The sequence below is a fragment of the Malurus melanocephalus genome, unplaced genomic scaffold, assembly GCF_030028575.1.
Source record: "Malurus melanocephalus ecotype Western Australia unplaced genomic scaffold, MMel_1.1 scaffold_379, whole genome shotgun sequence".
NCBI lineage: Eukaryota > Metazoa > Chordata > Aves > Passeriformes > Maluridae > Malurus > Malurus melanocephalus.
In genome coordinates, this window is record NW_026623611.1 from 709,545 (window position 1) to 721,727 (window position 12,183).

Consider the following 12,183-nt stretch of genomic DNA (forward strand, 5'->3'; position numbering starts at 1 on the left):
TTTTTTTTTTTTTTTTTTTTTTTTTTTGCGCAGTGTAATCCCATTCAAAATTAGCAAACAGTTTCTATTGACTTATGATGTCCCCTGGGGTGAATGCTTCCAAGAAGCAGACTTTCCAGTCTAGCAAGTGGAAGAAGGTCTCTGCAGGCTGGAGATATGAGTGCAAGCACCAAATCAGCTGCAGCCAGCCAAGCGTGACTCTGTGCCTGAGCTTTTCAATTATAAAATTGTCCTAAGCAACACTTCTTGGAATCACAAATAAGTGATTTATTAGTAAATTGTTGGGACCTATTTTGGGCAGGTTCAAAGATCAGCCTAAGCACCCTTGACAGATGAGCATTTTTTCTCTACACATCAGTTTTCTGTGCCCAACTGAAATGGGAGACAGCTCTTTCCTAATAATATGCAAACAAAGAGTTTGTGATTAATGGTAACATCACAGGAGTAGCTGCCAAGGACACTTATGGGGATGGGGGCGTTCTCTCCCTGTGGAGTTAGGCTGTGCTCAATTATTCTTTAGAGCAGATTCTCTTCCTCTGGAAAATAGAGGGATTAGAGTAATTACATTTAGTGGGTAACATGAACTTCTGTCAAACTTTGTAGCATATTTGCTACAAATAGGAGAAAGATTCACCTTGCAAGTTGGGAAAGCAGTCAGTAAGTTTYCTTTGACACAGCACAGTGGCTACTGAGAAAAGTCATTGAAGTCAGGGTTGTTAAATGGAAAAAGGGAATGCTTTTTTGAGCAAAAGAGGTATTTCAGCTCTCACAGGTAAAAAGATTTAAATGGTGAATTTGACAGGATGAATCGATTCAGATCACCAAGTAGCAACCCGTGTTTTCTCTTGGGGCTTTCCATTTGTGGTTTACCAGCCGTGCCACAACAGAAGTCTTTCGCTTTTCTGTGAAAGTGAGTCCATTTCTTAAGTTTTCTTGCAAAGAGCTGCATCAAGTGTTGCTCTCCCGGGTATGTGCTTAATTTGCTTGGGACATGTGGTTCATGGGTGGTTCATGTCTTTAACAAAGACAGAGTGATGCTGGTGCTCAAGTGTCAGACTGTTCTGGGGGAATGCAACGAGCTGGTTTCAGTTYTGGGAGCAGGAGAATGTGCTGTACCTTTTCTCTGCTTGGGGTTACAAAGTTGGGTGAGAAGTGGATGAATCAGCTCAGGCTCAGTGTTGCCTTCAGGCTACTGTGTGGGTTTCATGGAGTTTGTGGTGTTGTTCAAGGGATTGTGTTGTGTAAGTGAGCCACCAAAATAAAGCAAAGGTGGTCAGCTCTGCACTGTTTGGAAAGGTGGTCAGCTCTGAAGGGTTTGGAAAGGAGCATTGTATGCCCTGAGGGATGTGGTTAAAAGTGAAATTGCCACTTTGAGTGGGAGCARTGGCTTGGATTGACTTGTCTCTGTGTGCTGATAGGTGTAGTCAAACATCCAGAASAATTAACAGATTTTATTTAAAATAYAAACATGTCACRTGAAGACAAAAACTCTGTTATTACAAAATTCACAAGTCCTTTGAATGGTAACAACCAGCTGTCATCTAGGATTTACTTATCTCTAAGAACAGCTGGACCCCTGAACCAACTGAAAACACAGATTTTGCAGGAAAAGGCTTTGCATTTAGATGTAGCCATGAAGTTGCCCAGAAATAAGAAAATCCAACAAGTCTAGATTAATTTAACAACATATTGCAGAGTGACTGCTAGGTTGTTTCTTAAATCTCTGAACCATTACAGCTGCAGAATATAAAAAACAGAAAACTGATGATAGAACRGGCTTCTGTCAGGTACAGCAGCACCAGAAGCTGCACAAAACAGCTTCATGTGACAGAAAATGAGGAAATATCTGCAGGACTTCTCAGTGAACYGCTAGGAACTGGTTACCCTGAATATCTACACAGAATGTTGTTCACATTTTTGAGGTGTCTGCAAGCTTTCCTCAAGCAAGCTCCCTTTAGGGTTCACTGAGGATGAGATCTGGACTCAGAAATTATCTAATATCTGGATTCATGGACATGAGAGAAGCACAGCTACTCAACCTGGAGCCTCCCTGGGGGTATTGCTTTGATAAGAGACAACTGCTATACTATTGCCAAATCATTCTGGGTTCCATGTGATGTGAGGACAACAACAAAATTTTCACTTGGCTGGAACTTGCAAGCTGATCTTGATAAGAAAAACCAGTGTCTGAGCTCATGGTTGATATTGGAGTGGCTCTCACACACAGAGTAAGGACAAACAAGGCTGTGACTTATTCACAAAAATTGTAAAATTTCAGTCTAGCAACTGGTGCATGAGAGGTCAAGTGTTTCCAGAGCTCAGTTTAGAATAATATTCTCCATCTCCCTGTGACCAAATGGGGGAACTGTCCCAGCTGGACAAGAGAGTCAGTAAAAATCCCTCCTCCTTCCAAATCTCACACCATCAGCAAAGTTTGCTGCTTTGCTTTTTTCARCCAGTCAATTTGGCTGACTTGGGGCTGAAACAAAAAAGACACACACACTGGCACAAGAAACTGCAGTTTTTGGCTTTCTGGACGTTCATGGATAGCTCACTGATAGAGTCTGCACGTTTTTTGTTTTGTTTTGTTTTGTTTTGTTGGRTTAAAAACTTCAGTTTAAAAKCCTCCCYRGAAGCCACRRGAAAGTGCTTAAATAAAGATTCAGTTGAGACAAGCAGAGATCAACCACAGTTTTTGTTTCATCCTGGAAAGGGTAAGTCCAGGTAACCTGACATTAACACAGCAGAGAGCACTAATTTTAATTGGTTTCCACAGCCTGCTTTTTATCTCATAGCTGACTCCTGTTGAAAGTGGAAATCCCCCTTTTGGCAGAATATTTGGTAAAAACCAAAATATTGCTATCAAGGCATTTAAAGAAACCTTCCCCTAGGTTAACACATTCAGTACTTAACCCCATCAGAGCAACTCCTGTTTTTGGAGGAATGGGGCAAAGTGTTCAGCCCGATTCTGTACACAGTAAAATGAAGCTGGGGAAAGCACACAATGAAAGGATTGTACTCTGGAGAGAGGAAAACATGGAAAAGGTCACAAATCTCACTTTGCAGAGTCCTTCAGTTTTCTTTCTTTGTTTCAGCTGTCTTTCCTCACATGCAGTAGTTGACATCAGGGTGAGGTGRCAGCAGGAACTTCTCGTGCTCCTGAAACGTGGCTGCTTCTGCTCCTGACAAAACCCTCGAGGATGAGGATGAGCGACTGGACAGTCACAGCTCTCAGAGCTCTGGCACAGAGCAGCTGAGCCCCAGGATTTCTGCTTTCTCCAGGACAGGTGCCCAAATCAYCAACAATCACAGAGGACTGTCCAAAGTGCTGGAGTGGTGACACAACTGTTCTGTGGACACCGTCAGTGGCTGGAATGAAAATCCAGCAGTTTTTTCCATCTYTTGTGTTCTAAAAGCTTTTTTCTATTTGTTACATTTTTTTTATGTCTCTCTTGGCAGAAATCTGTCACTTGTATTRCAAACAATGCTGCCACTGGGACACGGAGTGATGCTTCTCTCAACACATCTCCAGCTRCTGAAATTGTTGGCAGATTTTCCATTTAAGCAGGTGCTGCAAAAACAAAATAACTCCTTTTTATAAGAATACAGACAAAGGTCTTGCCCAAAAATAATAATTCCTAGCATTGTTTTTCTTACAGAACCAGTGGAACAAGCTGCAAAGCTATGCAAAAGATGTCACCAGAGCACCTTGCCCCACTGCCTGGAATGGTGTCAGGAGAGACTAATCCCACCTGGACAGAGCTACTCTCCTTTACAAACTGCCTTCCTCACAGTTCCCAAACCATTTTTTTTTCCTTTGTAACAGTAAAGTTGGTTTCAGTAATCTCCCTCTGGTTTACAATATTYAGGATTTTCATTGCCCTTGAAACAACCTCTGAACTCCTTCACAAGGTGCAACTGGCAGAGGCATTTTTACAACAGTACAGAAAAGGAAAATGCTGTGGCAGAGCATGCCCATGCACCTCCCCAGTGCCTTATCCCCCATCTGCCACATACAACTGGCTTGAAAATACCAAATCAGGACTGAATTAGGCTAGGATTTCTCCAAGAGCCCATCTTTTGTATCAAGATGTATTTCCAAATAATTTCTAACAGATACTGGTTTTCTTTCTTTTTGTTAAGAAAGAATGAAGCAACGAGACTGGACTGACAGAGACTGGACAGCCTGAACAAACCTTTGGCTTCACTGCTCAACCACCATTACCCTTAGCCATTTTTTTCTGACATCTAGCTTAAATCTCCTTTGTTTAAGTYTGTTGTGCCTTAAGTGCAGTGTCAGCTGGGTGAGCACAATAAATAACTTGTCTCATCCTCTCTAAAGGCACTCTGAAGAGGATTGTTATTGTGTCCTTAATCAGCCTGGCCTTGTCCAGCGTAAACAAACATAACCAACCTCTCACCAGAGATCCCCTTCCCTGGATCATCCTCATTTCTCTGATATTGCTCCAGATGCCCTAAAGATGGCCCTCAGATGGGACAGCTGCTGCCACCAGTGAGCCACCAAAGCTGCTGTCCCACCTCCTCTTCCTCGAGTGGTGGGGAGACGTGTCAAGGAAMAGACAGCATGTGGAAGGCATTTATGCTTTGTTTTTAGTGAACAAACCATGCGACAGCAGCCTTCAATACAACATAAATATTTACTCTTATTTATGTCACAGAGGTTTTGTTTTACTGATGGGCTAAGTCCAGGGATCTACTCAAGAAAGGCCTGGTGTAAGTCAAGTTGACTTTAAATGAACTGCTTGTGTTACATTAATGCATTTCACAGGGACAAAAGGAGAAAATATCTCTTTATTTTAAGGAGAAAATCCATCCTTCTCCCTGCGACTGTGCAATGCCTGTTGATGTTTAGCAAACACAAATGTTGGGAATCAGGCTGCAGGCTGGAAAATAACTGACCATTAACCCAGTTTCCATGACTGCCAAATAAGTTYCAGAAAAGGTTTTTTATTTAAGGGTTATTTGCTTCTGCTCAATACTATGAATTGCATACATTCACAGCATCTGCTCCTGCAAACGATGCTTTCATTATTACAGTTCTGGTCAAACCACAGGATTTTCTGCCTGTTCTGCTGAGTTATTTGCTTCAGTAGAAATTACCAAATGAGACATAAAATATGCAGATATTTCACKCTACTCTTCTGAGTCCCCTGTGCTAGTTTGTTTTTCCAAATCTGTCTTCATTTTTTTTCACCCAATTTTTACTTTTCCCCCAACTATAAATAATGAATGAATATGTAAACTAGCTGCACTGCAATATTACATTCTTGTTATCAAAATATGAACATGGTGAAGGTCTGAAGAGAGTATTTTTTTTCTAAGAAAGGAGAGGGTTTTTTAGAAAAAAAATGGGTCTATATAGGCTCAGGTTCACAGACATGAAGCAAATTACGTGCCTGTATCCCAGTCAAAGACCTCCTAGGATGCAGTACCTAAAAAATGCTTGAGTTTGTAGCATCCAGCAAATCTAATCCAAAGGCTTGTGCTGAACTTGAGTACTGAAGCTATCAAGTTAAGTCACTTGAGACAAATAAARTATTTTTAATACTTACAGTTGAGTTCTCCTTGGTCTTCTCTTGGTAAGACATCTGTTGAAACAAATACATGGGTTCAAGTATTTAGGATAGATAACCACAATCTTCAGATAAATGAGATTAACATTAACCAACGTCCACCAAAGCTGAAGGTTCAATGTGGTAAATATTCTTAGAACAGCAAAATTTAGCCCATATTTTATTTGGATTTATTTGGATTACAATCCAGGCTATCATTTTAGGAAGGAAAGATTTTGGGGTTGAAGTGATAACCCTGCTCCCTGTCTTGGGACAAAGTCCTGCCCCACTCTTGAGTTGTTTCTGCAGGAAGGACATGACTTCTACAAGAGCTGCTGCAGATCCTGGACATGATCCCTGCCCTGCTTTCCCCCGCTCCTCTCTGAGGCACCCAGGCTTGCCAGCACTRAGGAACAGGGCATGGATTGAAAACMTGGATTGTCCTTGTCCATGRRAAWTGTGGCTGTCCCTGTCCCCTCAGATGTCAGCTCCTGGACACTGCAGAGGGGTTCACAGCAAATGCTCAGCTACACTGGCAGATTCTGTCTGTTCACAAAGTGTCTTTTTGAGCTTTTTTAGAGTTACACACGTGGGCAAATCCAGCTACATGAGGGTACACATGTGACAGTGAGACAAGATACATTTCTGCTCGATTCCAGCAGGATGTTGACCCTTCACTGTCCAGCCAGTGACTCTGAAGCTCTCGGGACTGAATTGTGCTCTGATTTCTGCTTCAGACTGTTCTAACCAGAGTGAGCTACTGCCCCCAGTCCTGCTCCATGCCATCCATCCACAAAGAGTCTACAGCTCACAAACTATGGCCTGAAAAGGCACAAAGCAGAAATTAACTCCTGTGGGGTTCAGACACAGGAGGAAAAAACCATAAATGTGTCCTCCTCTGGACACCCCACATTTTCAATAATATCATGATTTCCTGCTGTCATGTGCAGGCAGCTTATCATACTTTCTACCTTCCTGCTGGATAACATAAAGTATTTTGGCAAGTGAAAAAGAATTTCTAAGATTTGCTCATGCAAATGAAGCGTCTCCTTACCTGTATAGGACAGTAGCTTAGAGGACCTYCTTCTCCACAGCCAGCAGATTAAAACAGTTAGAAGACCTATCAGAATRACAAGGGAAATGATGCCAACTGCTTGAGCACCTCGTCCTTTTTTTTCATCACTTTCTGTGCCAGAACCATTGCTTTGCTTTTGCTGCGTGTCTAGAATAAAATAGAAAAGGGATGCAATAAGGTACAAATTTTCACATTTCATACCAGGCAAATATTTCACCATGTTTTAYGTGCATCACAACATTTCAGAAAGATTAAATATTTGTGCTAAACATATCACTTTGATTCTGGTGATTCCTTTTCAGCCAGGCACATTTCCAATTAAAAAAGTCTAATAATAGAATTCCATTTTTCTCTTCCCTGTCATCATACTGCATCAAGCCTTCTTTCTTCCTTTTCCTTCCTTCCTTCCAGCTATGAGAGACTGCATGTTTGGATTTGTATTTAGACTCAGTTGAAAAATAAATCTATGCAGAGTTTGTGATGTAAATCTGATGGTATTTAGAAAAATGGGTGAAAACCAGTTTCCCTGAAGTTAGCAAAGAATCTTCACTGATAGYTGCAAACTGAAGGTTTTCAGATCACACCTCTTACAAGTGTGGTTGTGAGACTTTTAAAAACAAACAAAGAAAAGTGATATGAAGGTCTTTTTCCTCAGAAGACAATACGACAGAATGTCATTAGGAAACTAATGATGAGTTACTTAGTTTCCTTTAATTTGAGATAACAGCACCGTGTATTATCAAATAAACACTCTACTGTGCAACTTTTGCTCATGTGTATAATTGTTGTTCCTGGAAATAGTTGATATCATTGGCCTACATTTGTGGGATCAGTCATAGGGAGGTTCAGGTGAATTAACTGTGTAAATCAGCTGCAGTGATGGAAACATTCCAACCTGCTTGCACCAGGGTGCAGAAATCTGAGGGAGAAAGGTGTGGCTGGAGGCAGGACCARGAACAAGAGATCAGACAGCCACCTCCAGATAAGCCTTCCCACTCCAAACAGCTTCTCYGCACAGCTTTTTGTTAATAATGAACTGCAGCAATGGCACTAAAACTGTAACTTCTTAACAGCTTTCTTTTTTAATAGCTTTCTGGTTTTGTGAAGAGTTGAGTGACTCAATACTTGCTTTCACTATTAATCATCACATCAGCAATAAATAGCACATTATATTTGTGCTGTTAAGTGCATTGTTTCATTGAGCTTGTATTGCCCACTTGCTGCAGGCCTAGTTTAAGTAGTGCACTGTACTAAATTGAGTTTTGGAGACTCAATTTGAAAACTGAACTTTGGAGCTGGGCACAGTAAGAGTTAAATGTGAGTGTTGCAAGGCTGTTGGGTGGGGGCCAGAAGTCAGGAATCTGCCATATCGTGGCTCCTGAGAGAAAACTTGACCCCCTAAACCATCCTGAAGGAACAAAGGGTAAAGCCCCGTGGCTGCCTTGGATGCAAGAGCTTCTCAGTGCCCTTCTCATAACACACTTGATGGGGCATTCACATCAGTGAGGAAGAATGAAACATCAAGCCCATGGCTAAGCATAACCAGCTGGAAACAAAACCTGAGATCCCCTCAGCACTTTTTGGAGCTGCTGAATTAATGMATAGCCCTCGTTAGGGCACATCTACAGACACAGAACGCACCAGCTGATGCTCCTGCTGTCCAGAAAACATGAGGCAGCATGAAGGCACTTACAGTTGGCTGACAGATTTTCCTGCAGCATCTCATTTTCTATGAAGCACTCGATTTGCATGTTGGAAGTGGCCGTCACCGTCAGCGTGCTAAAAACGCTGAAAGTGCCGTCGCTGTTGTGATGGATGTCCAGCTTTGATGGATTCAGGTGACTGTTGTTGGCTCTGTTTATCCAGTAAACCTTGGGCATGGGGTACCCATTGCCAGACCTGCAGCTGAAAGTCACCTCCTCTCCTGTGCTGTTTCGTATTGGCCCGCTGAGTACTGGCTGGCTGTAGCTCGCTGGAGAGCAAGAGAAAAGAGAAATAGCTGCTGACATTTTGAAATARATTGATAAAACAATATATTGATGTTGAAATATTGATAAAACAAAATGTACCCATTTAGACATGGGTTTTGAAGCCAAACTGCTGGATTTCACACCACCCCAGTGAGTTGAAAAGGAAATTCCTGCATGTTTGGTAAGCCAGAGAGCTGAGAGAATTACTGGGAGGGCAGAAAGATAAAGCCAAACGCTTTAGGAAGAAAAGCGAGGAAGAAAGGAACAACTTAAGCTGCTGTCACCCAGCCACATTCAAGAGACCTTATATCCGTGAAAAACAAGAAAAAAAGAAACACTGATTAAACACTTGTTAAATGTATTCTCCAAGGTTTACATTCCCTGTCTGTAACATTTAAATTAAGCAGGCTTCATTTCAGCAAAGAGAAGTCTATTTCAAAGCAAAATGCATGCTTAAATACAAGATTAAAAAGCTGAAAAAAGAATCTGGGCAAAGAGACACAAATTCTTACCTGCTAAACTGAGAACCACTTCTGCCTGGTGAATCACTCTGGTAATTTCAGTTTTCTCCTGTACTACACATTTGTATGTATGATTATCCCTCTGGCTGACATTTAGTAATAGTAGAGAAAAATCACCATTTTCCAGCCTATCCCAGAATAATTTAGTTCTGTCTTTAAAGTTAATGCACTGATTACTGTTATTGTCTTGGCCAGAGATCAGTGCATGGACAACTAAACACCTTCCTGGAGGGGGATCATCAGCTATTTGCCAATATACCCGTAGATTTTTTAATTGCAAGGCTCTTTCATTATAAATGCAACTTAGCGTGACATTTTCTCCAAGTCTACTGAYGATGTTCTTCTTCTCTAGTGCCATAACTACAAGATTAAAAGAGAGAGAGAGAGAAAGAGAAGGGGGGTTACATGGGAAAAAAGTAATTATTTTTGAGTACATTCTATTACATTGACTCCAATATTACTTTTATAGCAGTGTGTTGACTCCATAGCCATTCCTAACCCCCAGCTTGCCAGTGGCTAATTCTCTCCATGTCTGTCTGTTTGTCCATTGTCTAAAGGGACCTTTTCCCTGAGGACCAACCAATCTAAACATGGATACCCACATTTCACTTTCCMCACTGGCTGCAGACACATATTCAAACCCCAATGCTTCAATAATAACTTTTATTTTTTTAATTAAGAAAAATGCCAGGTAACTCCACTTAAATCACAAGAAGTGGAAACATTGATGAGAAAGAGTGGTGCTATTATTTTGAGACCCAAATAATAAAAGAGTAAAAATTTCTTGAAGCGGGCATGTCACAACAATCACATTTCATTCACTGCTACTGTTGGTGACACCCGCTCAACAAATACACTCAGCTGGCAAASCAGCACGCCCAGGCACCTCCAGTGACACATTCATCAGTCATTTGCATATTGAAGGTCACTTGAGGTAAAATCAGGACCATCTCTGGCTTTCAGAACACTTTTCCTGCCTTCCAGACATTGAGAAAGGCAGCCTCTGCTCCGGGTGAGCAAGGCAAAGGCAGGAGGTGGCTGCCAGCTGATGCAAAAGGCACAGGTCAGTGAGATCCCAGAGCTGGGCAGCTCTGCCCATGGCTGGGCAGGGTCCATCACCACCACTCCAGCAGCCAAAATCTCACTGATGCAACTGGCTGGTGGCACAGAGCAGTGTAGGGGCTGTGGTGTCAGGCATGGGGGCAGGAGGGGGTCAGGCATGGGGCTGGATGGGAGAGATTCCAGCTGGGGAAGGGATGGCRTGGGAGGATCATTCAGGGAAAGGAGGATGTCAGGAGTGAAGGTTTGGRAATGCAGAAACAGTGCACGGTGAGGTGGGAGGGAGGTGATGACATTAAAGAGGGATCTGCCTTTGTGAGGGTGCCCTGGACTCAGAAAGAGCTCACCCACACCTCTGAGCTGGGCACCCTGCTCCAAAAACMCCCCTGAGGCACACACAGCACCTGCAGGGAGAAGGGCAGGATGTTTACCAGGCATTTAAACTCTGCTGCGTGGGACTGGAAGCAACAGGCTTGAACTGCAACAGAGTTCCTTGGCTCAGACTGGAAAACCCCTGGAACAGCAGGAAGARTAATRCCCTGGCAAGAGGGGGGCACCTYCACTGCTGGCCAGAAACAGGGCAGCCAGCAGCTACTGAAACTGAACCTGGTACAATTTGTCCTGGTATTGGGGCCAGGGAGTTTCCTTGGTGACTTTGTTGAGGTCCTTCTCAGTGAGTAATCAAGAACAGAGGAGAAAAAAATGCCAAAAACATTTAATATCACCAGGTGATGTGATTTAATTCTACTTTTGTTTTGCAAGGGATGTTTTAGAACTGTAGCACAAGTAAAATTACTAATAGTAGGAGTAAATTTACTACTATTAACTAGTAGTAAAATTACAAATATTGTCTACTTGATACCGTGATGTATAATTTCTAGTCTTGAGTATACAGGCATGTTAGATCTGCTTATCAGCAGCTCTTAGAAATCCAGTCCTAAGGCCTTTTGTTGACAGAGATAAGCACACAGGGATGTCTCTGAGGCAAGCAAAGCAATCTGAGCAATCTGAGCATCCATAAGGTGCCTTGCTTCTCTCTGCAACAAAACCGATAAAAATTGATTGTTCTTCTTCCCTTGAGGAGTGTCAGAGAAATGTTTTACACTGAGGAATTCTTCAGCGTCTTGTAGAAAACACGCAGGTGTTTATATTGGTCATTTTACAGCTCCCTTGTGCATTTGGCCAAATGTATTAAAGGGAATYTAATTTTTGACTGAAATGTTCTGAACTTACCAGCTCTCAGCACGTGAAGGAGCAGTAGCAGAAATCCGTAGCTAAAATGAAAAGCAAACAAGAGCGTTACAACTGACTTCACATCTCTGTTGYTTAAATAAGCAATAAACCCAGTTTTCATTGTTTTAATAATAGTGGCAGAAGTAGGTAAATGAGGTACTGCTCCAGTGTAATGCCMCATTAAGTATTTGCATTTTTGACAGCTGCAAAACTTCTGTTTGTACAACTCAGCAGTGGTTTGGTGGCCAAGGACACAAATAGCAGCCAAATGCACTAATATTGGAATTGGGGCAGAGGGCATGAAGCTGCTGCTGTGCCTGTCTTTTCTTGTGAAAAAAAAATCAATTGTCTTGCTGGACAAACAGGCTCGAGACTGCATGGGTCACGATGAAGGACAGTGGCTGAACAGGTCAAAACCCAGGTTTTCCAAACTTTTGCTGAAACTCAAGGTGTTATGGYTTTATCTGGCTAAAGGACAAACAGCAGCTGACCATGCTGCCCACCAGCTTCTGTACTCAGTAAAAATGTATAAACAGGAAACCTGCTGATAGCAGAGAGCTGGGCAAAGGTTTTTGCTGGAAARAATTTGGTGTGTTTGATTACTCAGGAGGAGCAAGTCTGTGCAGGAGTTTTCCCAAGGAAAGGATGTTACAGGAAAACACAGTTTAAYCCATCTATGAAGTCCATTTAACTCCCATCCCACAGGGTTTTAAGGAGAGATAAATGGACAGCACTTCCCTGTGAGTTACTTT

The 12,183-nt window shown here is 42.2% G+C and overlaps 1 protein-coding gene across 1 annotated transcript in view; it reads right to left on the reverse strand.

Moving 5' to 3' along the window:
- Positions 1-2,642: 2,642 nt before the first annotated feature.
- ICOSLG (inducible T cell costimulator ligand) overlaps positions 2,643-12,183 on the reverse strand; it is a 13,356-nt gene continuing 3,815 nt past the window's right edge. The window contains exons 4-9 of the mRNA XM_057378914.1: positions 11,432-11,472; positions 9,131-9,499; positions 8,342-8,620; positions 6,628-6,795; positions 5,574-5,609; positions 2,643-3,571 (exon numbers count right to left, since the gene is read on the reverse strand). Coding sequence (XP_057234897.1) covers positions 3,561-3,571; positions 5,574-5,609; positions 6,628-6,795; positions 8,342-8,620; positions 9,131-9,499; positions 11,432-11,472 — 904 coding nt within the window. The 3' untranslated portion in view covers positions 2,643-3,560. The remainder of the gene's footprint in view (positions 3,572-5,573; positions 5,610-6,627; positions 6,796-8,341; positions 8,621-9,130; positions 9,500-11,431; positions 11,473-12,183) is intronic.